Genomic DNA, 26,169 nt, shown 5'->3' on the forward strand with positions numbered 1-26,169 from the left:
TATTATGTCCTGACTTATACTAATCATATTTATTGAAATAATTCGATAATTGTTGGGAAAGTCCTTGTACATACGATATGGGAAAATGTTTTATATTTTGATGTTACATTTCTATTCTGTCTTTTAAAAAATGATGAACAACATATTCAAGAAAAGGATAAACAGACACTACAATAAATTAAAAGACAGAACATAAACGAAACATCAAAACATTTTTCCTTACCTTACTTATCAAAAGGTGTAAGAAATAAGAAATTAAAGAAATATATATGTATATATAGATATCAAAATCGTTCGTGTTACTCACAAATTTTAGAGTGGGCAAAAACTTTTTACCAGTAGTGTAAGTACACTTGAGGAATTCGGACAATATGATTGATTTATTTCTCTGTTGAATGTTAGTCCGGTCAAATAAAAGTGAAGCTACATAAATTCCCATCAAGTTGAAAATCAGTACAATTGTTCAAAATATAGCTTTTTTGTGATTTTCAACAAAACGGTAAGTTTTATCATAAAAATACCTCTGACAAAAATTGTAGACCATAAAATTGTCTACAAAAAACGTCTGAATACTTTTTCTCCTACGAGCCACCGTTTCTGAGATATAACGATTCAAAAAGTTGTAATCGTCATAATATACATGAGTACGCCACGTATGTACATCTTTAAGAGTTAGAAAATATTTTTCTATCGGTCATACACTTAAAATATAAATTACACGTAAGTTATAACTATAAGAATATCAGGTAATATGAAGCCCAGTACCTTAATCAGGGCCGAATTAAGATAGTGACTTTTGGGGGTCATAGTCCCGGGCCCCAGGTCCAAAAGCCGAGCCCCATCATTTGAAAAACATTCTGTATTTTTCGATGTGTTGATACACAAATCTAACGTATTGATTTTATTTTTTTAATTTTTCCGGGTTTCCGAATTCCTTAAGGGGGCCCGGTCATTATTTTAGCCCCTGGCCTTATAAATCTTAATCTGGCACTGCCCTTAATTTGTCACCATGAGACAACATGTCTCCTGTTCCATTGTGTGGAACAGGAGACCGCAATAAGTCCTCCTCAGTGAATCAACTTTTTGCTTTAAAAAAACTATGCTCCTTTTGTGGCCAGGAATTGAATGGAGAGTATGGAGAAGAGAAAATTGTCAGATTTTTGTCGTCGAATGAACAAAGTAAGGAAACTTCAATTTACAGATTCAATGCTGGAAGTAGCTCGTACTCGTGACGATGCTCGACTGGATTTTAATATGATTTAGTTGCTGTTGAAACTAAATATCATCATTATTGCTATTCTTCTTTCTTGGAACCTTCGACTGGAGCTAAAAGTTGTCGTCGTAAAGACGAAGCTACGAATCGAGCAATGGAGGAAAATAGCGATGATTGTCGTAGCAAAAATACGACTTTAGATAACAGAACGATTAAGCTACTACTAAAACTGAAGTATGGTGATAAACAAAAAAGTCGGACTGTTTTGTTACCTGGCATGTACACCTTGTCAAGGACGGTCATGTTGAAGAAGAAAAAGAGAAGAAGAACAAGAAGAAGAATGTGAAAGGTACGACTCGGACGATTAAATTACACAACTTTTTTTAATTTAAATTTTTTTTCGACTTTTTAATATCTGATATTTTCCATTATTTTGCAATAGTTTCAAATTAAATATGATCATAGCAGACCCGTGGAATAGGCCTACTAGGAAAACCACGTTTCTAAGTGCTAAGTACATTACCTCATAGATGGCGTGGAAGATTGTGCATATTACAACTTTATGAACCATTATATCTCAGAAACAGTGACTCGTAGGAAAAAAGCATGAAAACATTTGTTGTAGATAATTTTATGATCTACAATTTTTGTCTGAGGTATTTTTATGATTAAACTTTCTGTTTGGCTGAAAATCGCGAAAAACTCATCTTTTTGACCTTTGACATCGAATAAAAATTCACAGGAATTATGGGGTACTTTCAAATTTTATTTTATAGCTTAATTAAACTTAGAAACCAAATTTAAAAAATTATAGCTCTAAATTTTCCATTAAAAATTGTTCCACGACGTTTTTCTTGTTTTTTATTACAGAGCTTGTTGCCGTTTTCAAGAAAGTCGTTTCATACATTGTGTAAACAAACGTTATCAAATATTATTTTAGTTTATCGAAGTACAAACCTACCTTTTTGTGTGCGTTAACTAGGTTACCGATACGGTATTGAAGAACTAAGCAGTTTAATTCGTCTAAGAATATAATATTCTCCTTGAACTAAAACGATACCGAATTGTTTACAGATAAGCATATATACAGAGCGCGGCTGAATAATAGAACGTATTCATTATTTTATTGTATAGATAAAAATCATATACTGGGTTGATTTCTATTTCAAACGACGAGCTCTAATACTTGTATGAGAACTGCACCCATGATGATAGCACCCTTAAAGCAAATTCCAAATATTTGAAATGTAGATGGATAGTTTCAAAATTCGTTTCCTTAAGCTCATTCAGTAAACTTAATTCTTTAAGAAATGATGGACATTTTACTTCAATCGGGAAAATCAAGGTCACAATTTCATTTTATATAAATTGAAGTTCGGATGCCGTCATAAGAACATATAGTTCCGAGATGACGTCTCAACACTATTTATTAGTCCGGTCAATTTGGATATTCGAAGTTACGAAAATTCCCGTCAAGCTGAAAATTAGTAGAATTGTTTGAAATATAATTAAAAATAAAATTTGAAAGTTTCCCATCATTCCTGTGTATGGAAATAATTTTATTCAAGGTCAAAGGTGAAAAAAATTAGTGTTTAACGATTTGAAACAAAACGGTAAGTTTTATCATTTAAATACTTCAGACAAAAATTGTAGATCAAAAGATTATCTACAAAAAATGTATTTATGCTTTTTTTTCTACGAGTCACTGTTTCTGAGATATAATGAGTCAAAAAATTGTAGAAGTTGTGATCGTCGTAATATGCACACTTTTCCACGCCATCTATGAGGTAGTGTACGTAGCGCGTTTTTTAACGTGGTTTTCCCAGTAGGTCCATTCCACCGATCTATTGTGATCATCATCATCATTTAAAATTATTACAAAATAATTGATATTAGCAGAAATTGATAAGATAAAGGGGATTTAAATTAAAAAAAAGCTATGTAATGTATTATTGACCAACTCCCAACCCCTCTCTCCAACATCTCTCGCATGGTTTGAGTCATACCTTACCAGCAGAAGTAAGTTTGTAAGGGTTCATACAACGATGTCTTCTTGCAAGCCAATACAATGTGAAGAGCCCCAAGGCTCAGTACTAGGCCCTAAATCATGGTACGATTCTAATCTTCTATGTCTCAACGTTTCTAAAACTGAAGTTTTATCATATAAAAATGCATTGCTGCCTTTTTTATTAAATAACACCACCATTGACGTCGTTAAATCTGTGAAATTCTTATGGCTTGTTGTGGACAATTCCTTAAAATGGGAGTTACATATTGTTAACTTATCTAAAAAATTTGAAATCAGTTTCCATAGAACTGAACTTATCCATCTCCTTAACAGTCTATTGTGTCGTCATTGAGTCGCATCTCCGATATGCCCTTCCCTTCTGGGGTACGTGTGGTGCGACTCAATTTGAGCTAATCTTCAAACTACAAAAGAGAGTTGTGGATATTTACTCGGACTAAACATCAGGGCTCACTGCAGAGAATTCCTTAAAAGATTCGAAACTCCAACTCTTCCTAATTTATTCTTCTTTGAATCCGTTTGCCTAATTCGTAAGCACGGTTCTCCAATTTCAGAAATGACGTTGCACCTCTATCCACTTATCCACGACCTTTACCTACCTACTCCACGTTCAGAATTAGTTAATGGCTCAATATTGTACGAGGCAAAAAAATGCACAATCACTTGTCAATTGAAATCAAATCGATATCATCTTTTCCCGCAATCCGCAATAATTTGAGGGAATATTTACTGGAAAGTGTTTTCTACTCTATAAACGATACACGAGTATCTAAAGACGGAACTTCTTGGTCAAAGGTAGCGTTCGAGGGTGTAGTAAAGAGAAGGCAATAAGATATTGTAAGAAAACTTCGTGACTAACACGTATTAGTTCTAAAGTTGCCAATGTAAAAGATGCTAAATTTTTTTACATTTCAATTTTTTCTGCTAAATTATCAGCCAATATTCCTGCCCACTCATTAACACAAAAAGTTGTAGGCTAACTAAATTTTTATAAGTTCAATTTATTCCTTATGTAAGTAATATGTTCGACAGTAAGTATTTTCAATAAATAATTACAATTTATGATAATTTCCTTCAGAATGTCTCTTTATGACGAACGGTTTCCTTGGCATTTACAACGATCTAAAAATCTACAGATCTCCCAAACTGTAAATTTTATCCGAGTACCTTTTTGTTAGAAAATCGATTCAAAAATTATTTTTGCTATCTTTAGATTGTACAAGTTGTCCCTGTGAATGTTACTGATTGTTAGACATTGGGCATGTGCCGCCCCTGGCCTTCAGATAGTAATATACAATTATTTATTCCGTCAAATACACTAAATGGACATACATAATCAACCAATGAAAAATTTATAATGTTCAAATGTATAATTTAGAAAATATACTTAAATATAAGTTCTGATTTCGCAACTTTAAAGTTCTATAACTCAAAAACGAGGGGTCGCATGATAATTTTTTTATGTCACAGTATTATTTGTCACGTCATCTACTCACGCAAAGGTAAAAATCTGTACACCACTGACCCTTACGAATATAAATTAAAATATTTCGCAGATATACCGTATTTTTTAGTATATAAATGTTACGTTGACATATATCTCTACAAAATCTAAAAATAACCTTTCGTTGTCTATTGTTCATGATCAGCTGAAATATCCTTATCCAAATCCAAGTTTATTTGAAGATACTCAATAAAAAACGAATAAAACGCCTTCATTTAGCGTTACATTTTCATACTTCGTCGATTCGTCGCTACTCGATTCCCCCACAACCTTACTGATAAGAATATTATTATCATTAAGCCACGTTAAAGAAGTATCCGACAAAGACGAAAACAATATAAAATCCTAACGAAAATAGGTGATAAAATGTACATAATAACTACGTCATACCTATTGTTTGGTATATTGTTACAATGTCTAATTAAAAAGTTAACATATGAAAAAACGAAATAAATATGAATAAATAAGAATTAAGCTCGATAATTAAAGTACACGTAGACGTTCAGGAGCTACACATACAGGGTACTACAAAAAAAAGTGACCGTATCTAGGATACATAGAAAACTGGTTAATTATTGAGATTTGGCCTGAAGTTCCGAAATCAGATATCCACCGATTGGCTTCAAATTTTCACCAGATATTCTATCACACAATAGATAATTGCACCTAAAAGGATTCTTAACGTCTCGCAAGGAAACATAACCTAACCTAACCACTTATTCCAGGCTAATATTTTGTGTCTATATACAAAAAACTTCTTTCATCCAGCACAGTAGACAAAGGTGTGTTAAAACAACAACACTATCGCCAGACTGACTTTTGTTATAGACCTCAACCTCCTCATACCAACGAAGGAGAGCCCAGGAACAGTAAGTAACTCGATCTTCACGGACGCCTCCGTAAAGGCCGGGAGCGAGAGTATACCCTGAAGTTCTGGGAATAAGAGAATCCTTGAGGATTAGAATGGCTGCAATATACTGCAGGTCGAGCTGCGGGCAATAGAACGAGCCGCGGAACTAATTCGATGCAAAGATTAAACGGTGCGTGACATCACAATCTACACGGATAGCCAAGCGGCTTTAAGAACACTATCGTCTACGGCAGTGAGATCTAGGTCAGTGGTGAGATGTCGCGAAGCCCTGTCATGGATTCTTGACTTAGACTCTGCTGGATACCTGGATACAGCAATGTGGAAGGGAATCAAATGGCAGACAAACTAGCCAAATTGGAAACGACCAGGAGCTGGGACGAAGCGGTGGGCTTGCCACTACCACCGATCAAATTGCTGAGAGATACGATAGATAGAACATTAGAGGGAGAGCTCAGCAAGAGAGGGAGTAATAGAGATGACTGTGTCATCTCACGCTCCTTGTTGCCGGTGCTACAAAAGAGGAAGAAAACAGACCTGCTAGGCTATGTGAAAGCCTCGATCCGAAGGATCGTAACAGTGATTACCGGTCACTGCACAGTAGGCTCTAGACTCAGAACCGAAGATCTCTGTGCAAAATGCAGTGAAGAGGAAGAAACAATAGAACACCTAATGTGTCACTGCACAACATTGGCATCGAAACGACTACAATGCATGGGGAGTGGAACATTAGAATGTCTGGAAGAAGCAGCGGAGCTGGGTGTTAAGGACCTGAATCGCTTCATTGCAAACTGGAAAAGCTTGGGAAGGGGGCAAGGACCTGGCAACGGAAGAGATAGGGAAGGGGAGTGAAATGGTGCTGACTGAAAAGTCAGCAAGGGCATCACAATGGGCCTATGTCCTCCGAGTGGATCTCGGCTTAACAGTGGAGATCACCATGCTAACCTAACCTAAAGGAAAGTGTTGAACAGTGCCCACTAATATGCAGTAATCGCCCAAACAAGTAATAGTAACTATGTTAAGAATAGGTCGCACTAAAATTTACGCGAGAACTTACTGTAAGAAATATACATTTTGGACTCTTTTATGCACGCGTTATTTGTCGCTGGTCGCGGGGCGACAAAACATGCGACGTTTGCTAAAAACACGTCGCGACAGGCGTTTCAAAAGTACATTTATTTCAATGCTTTTATGCAGCGCGTTTATTATCGTTTGTCGTTGTCATTTTGAACAGTCAGTTCGCAGAGTTGTGTTGATGTGTGAAGAAATACCATGGAAAATCTGGACGTTGAATTTTTTATTGACGCAATAAAAGAAAAAACACGTTTGTGGGATTCATCATCTGAAGATTACAAAAACAGGCAATTGAAAAGAGATGTGCGGAAGGAAATTATTATTCCCGAATTCAGTAAAAAAACTGAAAAAGAAAAGCAGGAAATTGGTAAGCATTGGTAAGTTTTGTTTTGTCACAACGTATTCTATATCTAATCATGTATCAGCAGTATCATCTACAGTATTCTACAGTATTACCTGGGCCGTCACGTACATTATATTTTGCAGTACCACCTGGGTCCGCACACACATCATGTCCCACAGTATCACCAGAGCTCACATTTTCTTCGTTCAATAGTAGTCGCAGTACTCGCAGTTACAGTAATGCTGTATGTCCGAAGCCGAATCGTTATTATCATTGATTTAAACAAATTTGTATCTACACATTAACACTATTATTATACTTATTTTCTCAATAATGGTCTTTTGTTTGTACTTACACATTTGTAATGAAAGTGCTTTTTAACTTTTTATCAAATGAGCTTGTCACACACGGTAATAATTGGAGAATTTCTCCCTGTCGAGTCTTAATTCTGCATGAAGTGTATAATATGCGACCCTGAGAAGTCCTCCCTAATTGGTTGCATTTCCCAACGTCTCTATCATATTTTTTTAGAGAAATTTTTATATATTAAATACGTAAAAACACACTGATCCATTTTTGATAACTGCCGGTGTGTGGTCCACTTGCAACAGTTGAAACTGATCAAATTTGAAAGCGGCACGCGACAAGAAACGCTTGGATATTGTTTCATAAAGATAAAGGGTATTGAAGAAAAAAAGTTTATATGCATTTTTTATGATTTTGCCTAAACTACTGGCAACATCGTAATGTAATTTGATGCGAATATGTATTTGAAGATAGTACAACCCATGAATGAAACTGGTTACCGTTTTAAGAATATTTTTTTTAATACTTTGAAATGTTAGACCTGTATAATTTTGTTAATTATACAAAATACAATACAATAATATAACAAATTACACCAGGGCAGAGAATTTTCTCCAATTTATAAAAATATCAAGTTACACAAAAGTAATTCTACACATTACATCATCATTATGTGTTTACGTTTTAAGCAAATGGTTTTATTAATTGACACCAATCCTACACAGTAGGCAACCAATTCAACAATGTCGTTTACTTAAAATATTAGATACATTCACAGTTTAATTTATATTTGTATCATATAAATAAATTGAAAACTCCAACTATATTAAAAACAAACAGTGTAGGCAAAGGAATGGTACTTAAAATTTGAAAATAAATATTATTTTCTTTTCTATACGAACCTTCACAAAATATTGCAGTAATTCTAGGTAAAATGTCAACTTCACTTTTGAAAATATCCCATAACGATATGATTAGTAATTTATTATAATTTAATATGAAAATGAGAAATAAAGAGTACTACATTGTATATTTGCTTATTTTATAAGTATCAGGAGAGAACACAATGCAAATAATTATAGTCATTTAAATATACATAATGAATTTATCAATAGAAGATAATTCTTATTTTGAGTTAATTGAATTCAAGTTAAAATCCAAAAGTAATCTGTCAACCGTTTATTTTTATTTATCTATGATCTCTGAAGAAAATAATTAAGTTATTGAAACGCGCGTTAAAAGTATAAGAATGAGTATTGATGTAACGGCAATAAGAAAATGCTCAATTCCAAATAATACATGTCTTATGTAATTCAAATAAACCATCTTTTTTTAGTATAAATTCTAACTTATTAATATTCTGTTATTCTCTGTGGTTTATAGAAGTATATAGATAAATGGAATTACATAGAAAGATTTCTAGGTTTTTCTCTATTACAATGCTCGGAATAACACAGTGTAAGTCGGGGCACAAAAAATCACACCGGGTTCAAATTTTATTTTTTATGTGTCATCCCTATATCTAGTGACATTTTTGTCATTTATTGTGGTAGTCAAACTAGAGTTATACGCATGCTCGAGAAAATCTATCTTTTAATCCTTGTTTAGAAAGATGGCAGACAACAAACTTTATGAAATATTAGGTGTTAGCAGAAATGCCTCAGATAGCGAAATAAAAAAGGTGAATATATATTTTCATCCTGATACGTTCTAAATATATAATTTAATGAAGTCTCCAGCTGACCGTATGCAAGATAATGATAAACTTGCACGCCAAGGACAGCAGTAGACGTTCTACTCGTGGTCAAATTTTCATGTCATGATTTTTGTTTTTACAGCAATATAGGAAATTAGCAAAGGAATTTCATCCTGACAAAAATCCAGCTGCAGGAGACAAGTTTAAGGAAATAAGTTATGCGTACGAAATTCTTTCTGACTCAAAAAAACGATCTTTATACGACAAAGTTGGCCTTAAGGGAATGCAAGAAGGTGCCCAGGATGGATTCGGTGGCGATCACTTATTTTCACATCTTTTCGGAGGTGGTTTATTCGGTGGATTTGGAGGATTAGGTGGTGGTGGATCACGAAGAAGACAAAGAGGTGAGGACACTATACATCCATTAAAAGTGACTCTAGAAGATATGTATAATGGAAAAACATCCAAGCTGCAACTTAGTAAAAATGTCATATGTGTAACTTGTTCTGGAAAAGGATCTAAAAGTGGTAACACAGAAAGATGCCAAACTTGTAACGGTTGTGGTTTAAAGGTTACATATCGCCAAATTGCTCCTGGAATGGCTCAACAGACCCAAACACGCTGTCCCGATTGCTTAGGAGAAGGTGAGAAAATTAATGAAAAAGATAGATGCACTACATGCAAAGGAAAGAAAGTGTGTAATGAAACGAAGATTTTGGAAGTTCATATTGATAAAGGTATGAAAGAAAATCAAAAAATTTTCTTTAGAGGTGAAGGTGATCAACAACCCGATATGGAACCAGGTGATGTTGTTATTATTTTACAACAGAAACCTCACGAAAAATTTCAGAGAAACGGTGATGATTTGTATTTTAAACATACTATAACCTTAACTGAAGCACTATGTGGATTTTCTTTTGTTATTCATCATTTAGATGGAAGGGACATTCTTGTAAAACATCCACCTGGAGATGTGATTAAACCAGGAGGTGTCAAATGTGTTATGAACGAGGGTATGCCTCATTATAAAAATCCATTTGAAAAGGGAAACTTGTATATACCGTTCGAGATTAAATTTCCAGAAAATCATTTTACCAATGAGACCAATTTAAAAGCTCTAGAAACCTTATTACCTCCTAGATCCGAATTTACAATGCCTTTTGGGGATCACGTAGAAGAGGTTGATTTACACGATTTCGACCCATCCGATAAGGGTAATTACTCTAGGAATGAAGCATATGCTAGTGATGATGAAGAACAAATGCATGGGTCTGGTCTACAATGTGCACATCAATAGAATAATTTTTTTTTATTGCAAATCTGTATGTTGTTCTGTGCTTCTTTCTGAATAAGGATATTTAACTTTAAATTGATCTGTAGAAAGATGAATTTGGATTTAGAGTCTACTACTATTTATTTGTATTTAAATTACGGCAACTTCAGATTGCAGTTTATATCTTTTTTTTTGTCGCATTATTCTCATATTTATTGCATTGTACACTTCTGTTATTCAAATTGTGTCAACAATAAGGATTTTATTTGCAAACAGGATACTTTTTATTGGTGGAATTGAAACTTGTTGATGTATATAAATTGACAGTTCGATTAATTCTTTTTTATGAAAAAAAACCATTACTTCTGACTAGTATATGTAGTATATACATTTAATTTACCTATAATTTATATTTTTCTCTGTGTACAATAATTTAAATAAAGTAATGTTTTATAGACAATTTTTTATTATATTTCTTCTTCAGGTATATTTCTTTAATTACTTAAGGCTCCCAAGAGGGTTATCAAAATCTTAACAGGTGCATTGGGTCCAGACTCATATCTTCTAGGTAATATATTTTTTGAATTGAAATTTTTATTTTCAACATCAAATTATGGATGTATGTAATTTCGAATTGTGTTTAGCAAAATAAAAAGCGATTTATTATATTAATTGAAGAAAGCTATATTTTCAAAATAACGAAAATATATTCAGGTTCGGTTCCAGAACCCCAAACAAAAGAAATGGTACATAAATATACAAATTTACTGCAAATTAAAAATAGAAGTAAGGAACGCAAAAAAATTAAAATATACAAGGGTTGACTGAAAAGCTTCTGACATAAGGGGTCAACTACAAATTACGTCACACGAATTTTATGATTTTTTGGTATGGGATATTATAAGTACTTCTGAATCATTTTTATAACACACCACGAAATATTTTACTATTGCCGAAGAAAATATTTAAATTTTACATCAATGTAAATTAATTAAACATTTCACTAAAAAAATCAATGACTGACAAATTGAAACATAACTTCTTAAAGTTTTCTCTATTTTTTTTTCTGTTTTACCATATGTTAATATTTTTGTCAACATTCAAAACGTCTCGTAAGCCATTCCATTTGGGTTTACGATTATAACGTTCTGGACTAAGTGGAACGGGAAAAATCGTATACGTGAGTGCTTAGTGGAATGCACCCAATATAATATTAAATTAAGATCGTCTTCAAATTGAAATTACTATGGAACGACAATTTTTTGATTGGGTGGAAAGTTAAAAACATCTAATTCATTAAACATTGCCATAAGTCAACTGTCAAAAATGTCAACTTTTGTAAGTTTTTAAAGTCTTAATTGATGCACAAAACCTCATAAAGTTTTGAAATTTTTGAGTTAATTGTTAATAATTTTTATCCATATTTATATATGCAATGCAGTAAATAAACAATTTATGTCTATGTTTATCTTATTGATGCTGAGTTTTATGAGGAAACAATTTCAAATTTTAACGGAAACTTTTAATACATTATTAAGTCGATACTATGGAACAACTTTCAAACAACGGTAGTAGTTTAATAAATCAAACATCAATATGTTCAAACATGAGAGAATTGATTGAAGCCATTAATGAATACATAAAAACGAAAACAGATAGTAGTACTGTAATAATCAACAAGTTTCTTCAAGTAAGTGTAGCGCTACATAATACATTAAAAATAAATTGTATACAAATTAAGTCATTATTTTCATTTAGAAATATAATTATAGGCTTATAGTGTAACTATTGATGTCAGTACTTTTGATCCAGAAAATGGTCTTGGAGCTCAATTTTATGTTACTTTATATAATTTATTCACAAATTTGGATCCACATTCGCAAATGGCTTGGGACTGCGTCGATGTTTTATCTAACGCATGCAGAAATAGTTCTGCAAGACAAGCCCTTATAGATACTTACCAATTTGTACCACCATTGTCTAGACTTTTAAATGATCAATTAAATTTATCTAAAAGGAAGAAAGTCCTAATACTTTTGCAGGTAATTCACATTTTACACTATTATCACTAGCATAATTTTCCTTACATAACAACAAATCATAAAATTATAATTATAAAGTTTATTCTTTAATAAAATACATTCTTGTTTTGCACTGTTTAATCATACTGTTAAATGTGGTGAAATTACCATTGATGCCAATTGATGTACAAGATTTGGATTGTTTTGTGTCCATTAAGCTAAAATTGTAGTGGAATCAAATTTAGAATATTTCAAAATTTGTTACAGCAAAATTCATTTTGTTGCTGCAGCCATATAAAAAAAAGAAAAAATGGGAATGGTAAAAAATTGAAAAAAATAAAAAATTTTATGAAAATTGCAAAACTGAATCAGATACTGAAGAGGTGAAGACTACAGTTAATTTTTAATCGTTATAATAGCAAAAAAAGAGCTTTATGGAAAAAATTAAAAAAGAAAACTCTTTTGATACAAGTTAGATAGACGTCTTAGAAATATCAATGCTTACTCAGGGAAAAAATAGTGCAAATTATTTATATTATTTGAGGAAAAGGATCCTTAATGATCTTTTAACTTTGAGCTTCAAGTATAGAAGCTTTGTCAACACTGGTTGAACGTCATCGAATCTTCAGAAGCCTATGTAAGAGCTTACTTTGATCTAGAGGGTCAAGCTCGGATTGTTTGATAAGAAATGAATTATCTCAATGATAGAAGCCAAATGTCAAACCAACTGATAATTTGTTGCTTACCATAAACAAGTCAGTCAGTAGCTTAATGGATCTGTTTTTTTACTGTTATAAGGATATTCAGAAATGGATTCTACTTCAAATATCCTAAATTTGTCCATTTTTTCTTTTTGTAATCGACATTTTCAATTTCATTTCAGAGTTTTTTATGCCTATTATCTTCATTTCAAATTTCTTAAGACTAGAAAAATGATGTGTTTCAGTTTGTCCTTAAAACTACAGATATTCTTTTTAAATCTTCCCCTTGGTATTTTTTATTTTATATTATTTAGTTCAATTTGTTTTAAATATTAGTTAATCAGTTAAATATCTAACAGTTCACTGTTTAATCATACCATTATTTGTGGGAAAATTACCATTGATGGATATTCATGGATATGATTTGGATTTTTTACTGTTCTGAGGATATTGTTTGTGTTGTTGCAATATTCTTAAAACTTAAAAAACTATTTTTCTGAAGTCATATCTAAACTTTCAGTTTCTTCTCAAAACTACTTAAATGTTATTCTTGACTTGGTATTTGTTTAAAATGTCTTTTGAAAACATATAGTTATTTGACCGCATTTGATAGTTAGGATAATTGCAATCCACATAACAAAGGACTGTATAAATAAGTTTCCACTGTAGTATGAAATCCATAAACTCTTATTTTAGCAGAATTATGATACCACATTAAAATTAAGGGAACAAACTAGGATTTAGTGAAGGTTTCAATGTTTCTAGTTATTTTTATTTCCAGGATTTAACATGTGGAATAAAATTATCATGGCAAGTCTCCTATTTACCACATCTACTGAAAATTCTCACTAAATGGGTAGAAAGTAAAGATCAAGATATTGTTTGCTTGTCTTTAAGTGTTTTGGTTAATCTCTGTTTCAAAAACATTTCTGTAATGTATACTTTATCAAGAATAGTAGATATTAAAAAATTTTTAAGGTTTTGTCTGCCGTTACAGGTAAGTTTGTTTATACAACCAAATGCTTTAATGAATATTCAACTATTCTTATTTCAGGGTCCTTTGATAGAAATTCATGTTTGTAAATTAATGATTATTCTCAACCATTTAAACGATGATATTCCTAAAAACACTTTATTACATTTGGTATCCCCAACATTTAATTCAATGCAAGAGTCACTTGCAAAAAATGATGCCGTGATGCTTAGATCGGTGGTGGATTTTTTCGTGGATATCACATCAGAAAACAAGGATATTTTTAAGGAATACAAATATTATACTGAACAAATAGATGATCTCATAAAGGTGATGTATATTATATTGTAAATTCAAATCTTATTATAATACTAAACAAGTTTTTAATGTAACTTTTAATTCACTAACAAGGTATTATTAAGAACGAACTTTATGGTTCAATGCCCTCGACATAATAATTTTTTAAATCTATTTCTTCCTTTCATCCACTATTTGATGTAATTTCCTGTATTACCTCTTTGTAAAATTGGATCTATTGGGGTGATTTGTTTTATAACAATAAATTGAGAAAATATTTTGGGTGCAAAAGTGCTTAACAAGTTACAGATGGCCAATATATGTGGTACAATTTACTCATAAGTGGATTTAAGGAAATAAAGTAGTGTTATGAATTGATTTATGGCAAAAATTTCATCTACAACGACCTTATTTTCATAGTTTGGCCCGTCCAAACCACATATACCTCTTGTGAACACCCACTTCACTTGATAGAAGATATAAATTATCGAGTTCTGCGACGTTATGCCCATTTACCATTGTTTTCTATTGTTGCAGTCTTTCTCTCTTAATCTTTGCTGGCTTATTGATTGTTTTATTCCTTCCATCCATGTTTTCCTTTGTGTTCCTCTTTTTAGGTTTTCTGGCAGTATCCATCTCACTACTTTCTTTTTTAGTATTCCTTCTGCCATTCTGTGAATAGGCCTGTACCATACAAGTCGTTTCCTTTCTATATATATTATAACTGTTTATTCTACATCCATTTATTCCTTAATTTTCTCATCTACCCACACGAAAGCCACATTATTTCTCCTCTTCTTGGTGTTTGTATTCCGTAATGCAGTGGTAGTAGTAGTAATATGACAACATTAGATTCTTGACTACACTTTGTCGTTCGAAAATAAATAATATATTTGTCCAAATTATAAATGTGAGGCCTCTTTGTCTTTGAAAAAGACTTCGTTGTTCGATTGTTGCTCAAAATCAAAATGTTATATTCATTCATCAAATATTTGGATATATAATATAAATTTGCATTTTTTGGTTCAGTTATAACATTAGAATTATTTATAAATAGTTGAAAAATAAAACATTTTTCATTTGAAAAGAAATAATCTTTATTTTTGGTCTAAATCACAAATTTAAGGCCCCTTTGAGTAACCTATTTTCAATCGATAGTAGAGATTGAAAAGAATTTGCTGTGACAATTTTTGAAATTCCGTTAAAATTTTTTTCCTTGTTTTGCAAAAGTTCCTAACTTTGAAATGAGCCTATTTTGATAGAAATATAATAAACTTTGATGATTAATACATATTTTGTATTGAATTGACAATAAACTATTACTATTTCAAATTTTGTAATATAATAATTGACCAGTAACATTTTTTTAGACTCTAATGTCAAGAAAAATACCAACTAATGCAGATTCAACTCCAATTCAAGAACATGATCCCGAGTGTATAGTACCAGTACTCAAATTTATTCATGCCATAGAAGACAACAAAATAACAGACTTATCTAGTTTGTATTCTAGTATAATAAAATTAGCTCTGGAATGGGTACAAAATGCGAAAGTAACCTATGAATCTAACATTTTACTCACAATAATTACACAAAACTTATCCGAAATTGGTGATAATAAAAGTTTATTGAATATGTTGAGTATAAAGTTACCCACCTTTTTAACTTTACTTGGAAATGAATCCTCTCTGGGTACGTATATGATTGTAATTTTTACCTGAATAAAATTCTCGAAGTACCTAAAAGTACTTTATAAATAATTGTTTTTTTAATTCCAGTTTTCTTTTTAATTATACATTTAAGGTTTGTACCAAAATCAATTTTTTCTTCAGTTTTATAGCTATGACCCAGTAACAAATTGACATGGAACCATTGCCAAGATCAAAAAGGGAGGCCAAAGTGAAGACAGTCTTTTCTTTGATTTTGAATATGTTTTACTCTCAGTATATGCACCAAGAAGGGATTGTTTGCAATATGGATCATACCAAAAAAAACTGACAAACCCACTTTTATTATATTATTATATATATATTTTGCTGTACATTTTTTACTCGGATTTACAATGCTAAAGTAGCAGTCATGGATGTGATCTTTTGCTTCTCACCAGATTCTTGGTATTGCAAATTTCATAGACCTTTTCTCACCTCGATACCAACCTGAAATAAAGAAATAAAAATTAATATGCCTATAAGATTTGATTTAATGATAAATTAAAAATTGCTCACCTTCCAATCATCTTTTACAGTAACTAGAAGCAACATGTGGAGCCTAGTCTTTTCTTGATTCCGAACAGGATAGTCGAAATATGCTTCGTAGGCTTCACAGAGAACATGAGGATGTCTTAAGTCCATATTTTATGTCTCGAACTTCAATAAATTGACCACATCTAAAACAAAATACATCAGCATCATATTTACACCTTCGCGACGACATAGAGTGCCATCTGGGGGCATGGCGTGTATGTAAAAACCTGATCTCGCAGTATTTTTGAATGTATTATAACTAATTGAAATTTATAAAAAAAATTGATGATGATAATTATCACGAAAGCAAACTATATCAAAAAATGATATTTTCTTTCCGAAAGAAAATTTTTTTGTTGAGTCGTGTAATCTAGCAGACAAACTAAGTGGGACAAGATAAAGATAAAATACTTTAGAAAAGTAATAAAAGAAGAATAAATTACATAAAGGAACAAATAAACAAGAAATAGTTCAATTGATATGGATAGACCAAAATAGAAATGGACAAATCAAATAAAGGAACTGGTTAACCACTACACCAACACCCACAATTACAAACGCGTCTGACGCGCGTTTCAATAACCAAGTTATCGTCTTCAGAGACTGAAGGTAAACTGGTGGCAAAAAGAGGAAGAATTCTGCCGAAACCCTCATTTGATACTTGAAAAGGCAAAAGTAAACGAAAAGATTAATTCTATATTTTGACCACCAGTGTTGCTTTCAATCTGATCTAGTGCTCTGCTTCGATGTGATTATGGTGTCTTGCTGACATATATCTGAGATTAAAGGAGTTCTACAATAAACTACACAATTCCTTTATAAGTTTTTGTATTTTTTCTTTTTTCTAGTCACTATATCATTGGAAAGGATATCTTTTTTTTCTGGGTCGTAGAATGGAAATTCTATTTGGTTATTATATTTGTTACAATTTGGTTTTAATGAAAACATAAAAATTTCTTCTTTTTTAGCAAATATGGATGCATGTAGAAGACTCAGATCTATATTACAATTGCTGAGAGTGATGCTCAAAGCTACACCTATATCTGAAGAGGTGATGAAATCTTTGACTGAACCTTTATTGATGGGTATATTTTCTCCTGTTTTATCAGATGATTTCAATTCGAAAAAATTATCCCTTCTTAAAGTTAATGAGGACACTACCACTTCAACAGAATATGTGGATGTTTACGTTTGTGGTATTGGATTAGTATATGAACTTGCTCAACATAACGCCGATTGGCTAGAAATGTTAAGTATGTTGATGGAAAATAGGTAAGTGGTAACTGAAATTTATTATTTTCTTCGTCCTAAATTGACATCCGAATTTTCAAGGTCCAAAAACAATCTCTTTAAATTCAATTAGTCCAATGTCTTCATTACTAGCTCAAATGAGTTTGTCTACTCTAAGTTATGATACATCTATTACTTGTCCATTATTCTTATGTGAGTTGATTCTTTGTTGCAATATCATTGATACTTATAGTCTATTGACTACAACACACAATATCTCTGATAGTATTCTTTCCATACCACTGCCATAGATTCATGCTCAGAAATTCATTTCTTGACTAAAGCTGTTTTCACCCATGGTTTTGTCTTTGATACCAAGGGTCTAAATCACCCACGTATGGACTAATGCTATAGAGAAATATAGGTAATCCAGAGCAATCGCACTAGACATATTGAAGGCTTTTGACAAAGTTTGTCTTGTCAATCTTCTAAATAAATTAAAATCATATGGTTTGTCGTCGTCACCTATCGACTAGCTAGTACCCTTCTCAAAGACCGATAATAGATGCTCTAAACAGGTCTAGGAGTGGAAGTGGCGTTTACGTGCTACGTCGTAGTATCCTTATCGTCACGTTGAACCGCAGACGACAGATAAGGAGATACGGACGACAGTCACCGAACAAGCAACATTAGGGCATTGGCATATAACTTTGTTAATAATGGCCTGACAGCGAATGCATTATGATGGGGGTTGAGTCAAGAAATTGTATAAGCGAGCCGGATTAAAAAGTATATTCTTATGCAAATCATGTAAATGTTGTGGATACTCCAAATTTACCTCGAGCATATAACCTTCTGGGGGATGTAAACCGTATTATTCGGTAATTCATTTTATATGGATGGAGTACTCTGCTTTCGTCATTTATGGTCATTCTCCTCATTAGTGGCTCTATATATTTAGATTATTTTTAGCGTGCATTGGTAAGTTCCTACCAATATTTATTTATTTACTGTTACAAATCTACTTGAAATAAACTTAAAATTTATAATAATCAGAAGATTTGATGAAAATTTTTTCTTGAAAAAGTACCAACAACTGAACCATTTTTCAACAATACTTTTTTTAGGAACATACAAAGTATCATTGCTATAGCTCTTTACGGTAGCAAAAGTCATATAAGACAGCTCGTTTTGGAATTATCCAGATATTCAAGATTTCCAATTACTAAAATAGCTGAGGCTATGGAAACGTCACAAAACATGTTTTGTAACAAAACATCATCAAATAATCATATGGACGTTACCACATCGCATAATTCAGGGTATCCGGTATTAGGATATGGTCAATTAGAGATGGTAGATGATACATTGAATAGTTTAAAGGTAAGGCAACAAGAATTCCAAATATCCAGAAGAATTCTAAGATCAATCCTTTTAACAAATTAACCTGCATTAAAAGTGAAAAAGTGTATAAATAATTCATTTTTTTTTAAATTAATAATATTTTATTAAAAAATATTCCATGTTCAGCCCTTTCGTTCATTTTTGTTATGGTACCACTTAAACATGCTGAGGTTATTTGTAAAGAAAACTTAGTGTTTTTGTTATCTTATTTCACGTTGTAACCATTATGTTTCTTCCTTTACCATCCAGTTTTTGTTTAAGTTATGGTACCACTTGAAGTGAACAAGTTATGGTGTAGTTTGAAAAAATAAAGATCCATAAAATGTTTAAAAATGCTGAGGTTATTTAAAAAGAAAACTTAGTATATTTGTTAGCTTATTTCACGTTTTAACCATTTTGTTTTTTCCATTATATCCAGTTTTTGTTTAAGATATGGTACCAGTTGAAAGTGAACAAATTATGGTGTTATTTGAAACAATAATGATCTTTACAAATACTTTACAAAATGAAAACTTACCTTTGAGCATAACATGAAATAATTACAGGTCCAAGTGACGCTTCTATCATAAGTATGAGCATGAGAAGTGTAATAAGGGTGAGTTTTACTTTTGTATACATAATGTATGTCATGCTCATGCTGATGACTGAAGCATTACTTTAACACATTTAAAAAAACCTGCTATTATTAAAACCTAGTCTGATTTTAACAATATTCATTTTAATGCTTATAAGTCTGTAGTTATCTCTTTAGAGGTACCATTTGTTCTTAATTACAGTCCAATTGAAGCTGTTAAGTTTTTGTGCATTATCCTCAGCATATTATGAAATTAGTTCAGTTGCACAGAAAGTTTCTTTATTCACAGTCTTGATGACCTAAGTTTGAATTTTACCTATCCCTCTGTGGTTGTTGTAGTTTTTATTACTTCGATTCTCTCTCAGTATAACATAAAAGAACATTCCAGTATATTTTTTATATAAACATAAGAACACTACTTCAAAAAATACAAAATTTTAACTATTCCTGCTCTGTTTGTGTTATTCACAGATTCAGGATTCGATATACCCAACTCAGAGTTACCCTTCAAGAAGTTTTGTTCATAATCCCCACCATAGATTTAATAAAAAAATTCATTTACTCATAATGCCAAAAAAATGTACAATAATCTTCATGTAATAATAAAAATAGCATGAAATTTCGAAAATTGACTAGGTCATTTCTTTCAGGAGCACTATATACTCCATAATACTTTTAAATCTAAACAGATATAAAAATTATTTTTAAATTTTAAAAGATATTAGTTATGGTTAGGGGTGGAATTAATTTCCAAGCCCAGATTGATCTGGTTTTCATCAATAATGGTGCCCTAACTGCTCAGAGGTATATTGATGAAGTACTCCTAGCGGCTGTGATTCCATCTGCTCCATTTATTGGTAACCAATCCATTTTAATGCAAGATAATGCTTGTTCATATACCGCCAGAATACCGAATACCGAATACTTGGAGCAAGTGAGAATCGCAGTTTTGGAATGGACTGCACGACCTCCCGATAAGAATCCTATAGAGTATTTGTGGGGTAATTTAGGGAGATATGTTAGATATAGTCAGACTCTTCCTAATGATTTAAATCAACTCTAAGCTATCATAATGTATGTCCAAAATTTAATTTCTTCAATGCTTAATAGGTTTGGAGCCCTTTACAGTAGTAGAGGGAGAAATACCTGCTATTTGAATAACATGAAAATTATGGATACAGGTTTTAAAAAAATGTTTTTTCTTGTTTTTTTTTATTTTGTATTTTTTTATTAATAACAATAAATAATTAATCGTTGCGGGTAGATTTTGTGTAAATAACTAACTGGTAAAGATTAATATATTTAACAAAATTATAAGACCAAATCTGAGTTTTTTGCTGTTGAGTGTATATTTTTATCTTGATAAAAAGAAATTTATATATTTGCTACTGTCACATCAGAAGTAATTAGTCAGAAGCTAATGCCTCTTATTTTATTTTAGAAATTGATTAACGACCAACAGATTTCCAATATATCTGTATGTCAAGTGATGGAGTTGTATGAATATAAATTAGCATCATTGGCTAATTCGGAGCTGTCAGCTTCAAACAGTTTACAGGCGGCTTCCGAGCGTTGCGTTCATTTACAGCATCGGATAACGCAACTATCATCAGAACATAACAAATTAGGACAATTAATACACCATTATGAAAGTAAATTAGAAAAAAATCAGAAAAGTATGAATGATTTGAAGACATTCTGTTTGAATGAGAGAAAAAACGCCGACAAAGAGATTGGTAAGTTTTGAAAATTGGGCACTTGACCCTACATTGAAAAGTAATTGTTATAAAAACTCGAGGTGACAAAATTAATGCTGTCAATTATTTTAAATTCTTAATCTGTAATTAACCTTAGGAAAAAAATTCACAAAATAGCGTCGACATGAATATCAATTTTTTGCCCATTTTTTTGACATCTACTCTATCTCCGAAAATAATGCGAATTTTTAAAAATTCTTTAAAGTCTAAGCTTCTGACCTTCTGCCATCTTTCTTACACCTTCATGATTCCGCGCTCATAAAACTTCTGGTCCTTATCAGCAAAAAACTGAACCAGGTGCGATTAAAGGTCACTGTAATTTGAGAAAGTTTGACCAATCAAAGAATACTGCAAACTTTGAAAGCTTCAAACCATCTAAAAACATCAGTCAACGTGTCAACTATTATCATTGACATTTTACATGTAATGTAGGTATTCTAACAATAATTATAGATGTAACAAATGAAGCCTTTAACAAAAATTAATCGTGTTTATCTCAGCTGTAATAAAGTATCAATTTTAAGTGCAATATAATAATCCTCAATAAGCAAGATCAACGATTCAATAATGCCATTACGATACTTGATAATCAATTTAGAAACCTGAAAATAATTTCCAACATTTTCTTCATTACTTGTTCAATTGTCTTAATGATAATTACTTTTCAAGATTTTTATTAATTAACCAACGTCGTAGCATAATTTATTAGAAATGTTATTACAGAAAAATGGGAGGAAACTGTTAAAGAAAAAGAAGGCAGATTGAATAGCGTTAAACAGGAACTCTTACATATGACCAAGTTGAAGGATGATTTGGAAGAACAAATAAAAAAGAATGAATCGTTGATACAAAAGTTGGAAGAGAATGGAAACAGAGTTGAAAAACAATTACAGTCACGGGAACAACAACTCAAAAATGCAAATTCGCACATAGATGACCTTAACGTGGTAAGTTATGTAATTGAATCAAAAATTTTACATAAGCCAAGTGTGAGTGTTGATGTAGTGGTAGTTCAAAAAAATCCAATTTAGTTAACACAATGGAGAACAAAACTGGTTAAGGAAATCTAACCTAAGAAGAAGAAAAGAAGCAAAATAAAATCATAAAAAAATTTAGGAGGGAAAAAGCAATGTTGGAGGCGAAATTTTGAAGTGTAGAATAGAGAATTTTAAAAATGAACATCTAGAAACAATGGGGACCAGAAACCTGAAAAGAAGTGAATGCTATGACTATAAGAGTTACAGTTTGACTCTTAACAATCAGAAACAATAGAAAAGAGGGAGCTTACTGAAACACAAGATAATTTTAATCAAAAGTAGGAAAACCCGCAAGCAAAAAATGATCAAGTCTTGGGAAAACTACCATAACATAAGGGTGAAAAACTGAATAGGTGTGGTGCTACTAGATCCTCATACGCAATCAAATCAATAAAACAGTGTCCTGGAATTAATTTTCTGTACCTATTTTATCTTTGGAACGGTTTGTAAATGAAAATTTGTCAGTTTTAAATCACTTGTTGGAATAATTTGATCCAAAATAACTGTTAGATCTACATTTCAGTTGAAACTTGAATAGAAGGGAATCAATGAAGCTACTGAAACATTTCAGAATATTGTGAATCGGATAACTATTTTAAAGGTTAAAAAGGCAATATAACTTATCACTTTGGATGCGGAATGTTGAAATAAATAATGATATACGTCTTGCTGTAAGAATATTGAACCATCAGTTTTGACTTCTATTTGCATTCCAAGAAACGTATCCATAGTGCCAATTGTGATCCTGAACTCAGTTCTTAATTTTGACAAAAACTGGTCTATCTCAGATCTATCGCAAACCAGAATCTTATCAACATAGATGGTAACCATCAGTTTTCGGCCATTGGTACACTTCTGGATGAAAGACGGGGATCTGCAATGCTTGCCACCATGTTTTGATATTCCATAAACTGAACAAACCTTTGGTTCCAGCAGCAGGATGACTGTTTCAGTCAACCACTTCCATCCTCAAAACCAGCTGGTTAATTCATGAGTACATCCTCTTAAAGTTTATGATACAGAAAAGCAGTATGCACATCAAACTGACCCAAATAGTACTTTTCAGTAGCAGCCAGATTCAACAGAATTCTCACTGTTTTAAATCGAGCAACAAGGCTAAAGGTTTACTTAAAATCCGCACCCTACTCCTGGGTGTACCCGTTTACAAACAAACGGGCTTTATATCTGTCGACATCTCCATTCGCTTTGAGTTTGACTTTAAGAATCCATCGATTACCAACACCTTCTGGCCTTCGTGTAGGTTAACGAGATCCCAAGTATCATTGTCAATGAATTCACCTCTTCCTGCCTGGCTTGTTCCCATAAGTCGCCCTTATCTGTATGAGAGCTACTGCCTGGTGCGGCTACTCCTGCGAAATTGAGATGACAGTTCGACTGCCAATGCACTCGTTGTTTTCTTGTGTTTAACTAAGTACGAGGTAGGTATCTCCAACTTTATATAACCCCAGCAGATCAAAAAAGAGGACTACAGTTTAGTAAACATCATTCGTACTGGACAATGTTCTCAGATATGTCCAGATTTTTATTTTTGGTAATAATAAACAGAAGAGTTACCGTACAACCAGGGTACGTCTATAGTGGTTAAGTTAAGGGGACTTTAATATTAGGGACCAAATCAAAATTATGCTCATTGAAAATGCTTACATTGTACCTTTTGCCATTTTTTGGGGAAAAAATTTATCTTCGTGACAATAATTGTCCTACAAGTTATTAAAATGGCCAACTAACTGCCTGACTTTTGGGATCTTACAAAATTTATCAAATCCTCTTCCCAATTTATATAAGATACTTATTTAAATATGGGTGATTCCGTTCTAACTGTGATTTTTTGTATTCAAAATTTCAAGATTTTAAAATTTAACTTTTCTAACTTTTTTATGCATATTATTCATCTATTTTACTGTAAAAATAAAACTCTAAGAGGAATTTACTACAACTTCAAAGTATCACGAGCAAGACACAAATGTCGGATTTTGAGTTCCACGGTACTGACTCATTTATCCACGGTACTGACATGGTAACTTAAGATATTAAACAACAAGTGCATCAATTTTCCTCAGTTTGATCATAAACATTAGAATTTATAAGGTAATTAGTTTAAATCATTTGTTACGACAAAAAAAATTAATAATTTATCGGTAAATTCTAGGAATGGACATGACACGGTACTGACATTCAAGTGATGTAGTATAAGTTTTCTTTAAGTGGCAAGTTATATTGTATAAAAATAATGTTTAAATATCTTTAGAATTATTCAATTAACACAAAATTTTTATTAATTTATTATTAATTAATGACTAGTACAAAAAAACAATACAGGACATTGAATATCACAGTTATAATGGAATCACCCATATGCTCTTGCCCAAAATAAATCAGACATGAGATTCCAAACATGCCCAGCCACTGTCAAGTTTTAATTGAAGCCAGAGAGAGAAATACTGACTATTATAGAGCGTTTATTTGTTTTTTAGATTTTATTTCAAACTCTGTGTACAAATTTTTATGTAGTATTTTTTTTCAATTTCATTACAATATTTTATAACAAACAAATTTTGTTCTTAACATGTTGACTGCCAAGACAATTTGTACAATTTTATTTAATTGTACTATATTATTAAAAATACTTGATAGGTAGTTTGTGTTTCTGTCTATCATCTGCTGCAATTTTTCAACTAACTTAATAATTTCTGCTAATCTTATTATCTAATATCGAGATATGATTACATTTTAGCAAATTAAAGACTTGAGAAAAATGCTGGACCAAAAAGAGACCAAATTGGCTGATGTAACGAAGCATTATCTAGCAACCAAAGAAGTTCTCAATACAATTACAAGAGTAGCAACATCCCAGATGAATTCTGAACGTCAAGTAATTTAGAAATGTGCAAAAACATTTACAAAAATCGTGCTATGGTCCCGTTTTATCTGGATTTTCAGTATACACAGGGTTTTATTGAAATTATTGTATTTTTCTTGAAGGAATTTTTACCATCAAGTAAGAATCATAATTCTTGATTTATTTTCTTCTATAAATTACTTTATTGATAAAAAAAGAAATTATGTTTATGGTTAATCAAACTTCAATCAACTCATGTTGAACTATGAATGCGAATTGAAAACTTTTTCATACATTTTTAAAAATGATTTTTATTTGTAATACTTTATAAATATATATTTTAAGAACCCTTCTAGATTATACCTTAAATTAGAAATAAGTACTGTGATTCATTTTTTTAAATAAATAGACTGTATTTTTGTAAAACTAAGAATATTTATATTTGATTATTAATATCAGCCAAAAGATATAGTTAAATAAAAAGGTTCTATGAAATAAAATTTCATCCATAAAGGAGGGTCGTTTTCCCTTGCACTCTAGCCTAATAAGCTATAGTAGGAATCAGTAACTCAAGAGCTATATTAGAAAAAAGTACATGGATTAATGTTTAAGAAAAATGTGGTCGTTATAATTAAACAAACAAACAAATTGTTACATATATTATAATAAAGCATATTGTGGCTTATATTTAAGTATTTAAGGCTAAAACGACTTAAGGCTTAAAATTTCTCAAAGTATGGTATTTTTCAAAGCAATCGAGGTTTTTCGG

At 31.7% G+C, this 26,169-nt stretch overlaps 2 protein-coding genes across 3 annotated transcripts; both read left to right on the forward strand.

Annotated features, from left to right (window-relative positions):
• The first annotated feature begins 8,846 nt into the window (after positions 1–8,846).
• On the forward strand, positions 8,847–10,763 carry LOC130891838 (dnaJ homolog subfamily A member 2-like). Its single transcript, XM_057796872.1, has 2 exons — positions 8,847–9,015; positions 9,173–10,763. The coding sequence occupies exons 1-2, from the start codon at positions 8,947–8,949 to the stop codon at positions 10,325–10,327; spliced, it is 1,224 nt and encodes a 407-aa protein (XP_057652855.1). The 5' UTR covers positions 8,847–8,946; the 3' UTR covers positions 10,328–10,763.
• Positions 10,764–11,536: 773 nt separating this feature from the next.
• On the forward strand, positions 11,537–25,826 carry LOC130891828 (uncharacterized). 2 transcript variants are annotated; one of them, XM_057796858.1, is made up of 10 exons: positions 11,537–11,993; positions 12,076–12,345; positions 13,807–14,022; positions 14,080–14,328; positions 15,666–15,987; positions 17,507–17,810; positions 18,896–19,151; positions 21,188–21,482; positions 22,227–22,450; positions 25,296–25,826. In XM_057796858.1, exons 1-10 carry the CDS (start codon positions 11,850–11,852, stop codon positions 25,440–25,442), a joined length of 2,427 nt encoding a protein of 808 aa, XP_057652841.1. In that variant the 5' UTR covers positions 11,537–11,849; the 3' UTR covers positions 25,443–25,826. The 2 variants fall into 2 exon arrangements, with proteins under 2 accessions (XP_057652841.1, XP_057652842.1); XM_057796859.1 differs by having other exon boundaries at positions 11,902–11,993; positions 12,116–12,345.
• Positions 25,827–26,169: the final 343 nt, after the last annotated feature.

Source organism: Diorhabda carinulata, chromosome 3 (assembly GCF_026250575.1).
Source record: "Diorhabda carinulata isolate Delta chromosome 3, icDioCari1.1, whole genome shotgun sequence".
Classification (NCBI taxonomy): Eukaryota; Metazoa; Arthropoda; class Insecta; order Coleoptera; family Chrysomelidae; genus Diorhabda; species Diorhabda carinulata.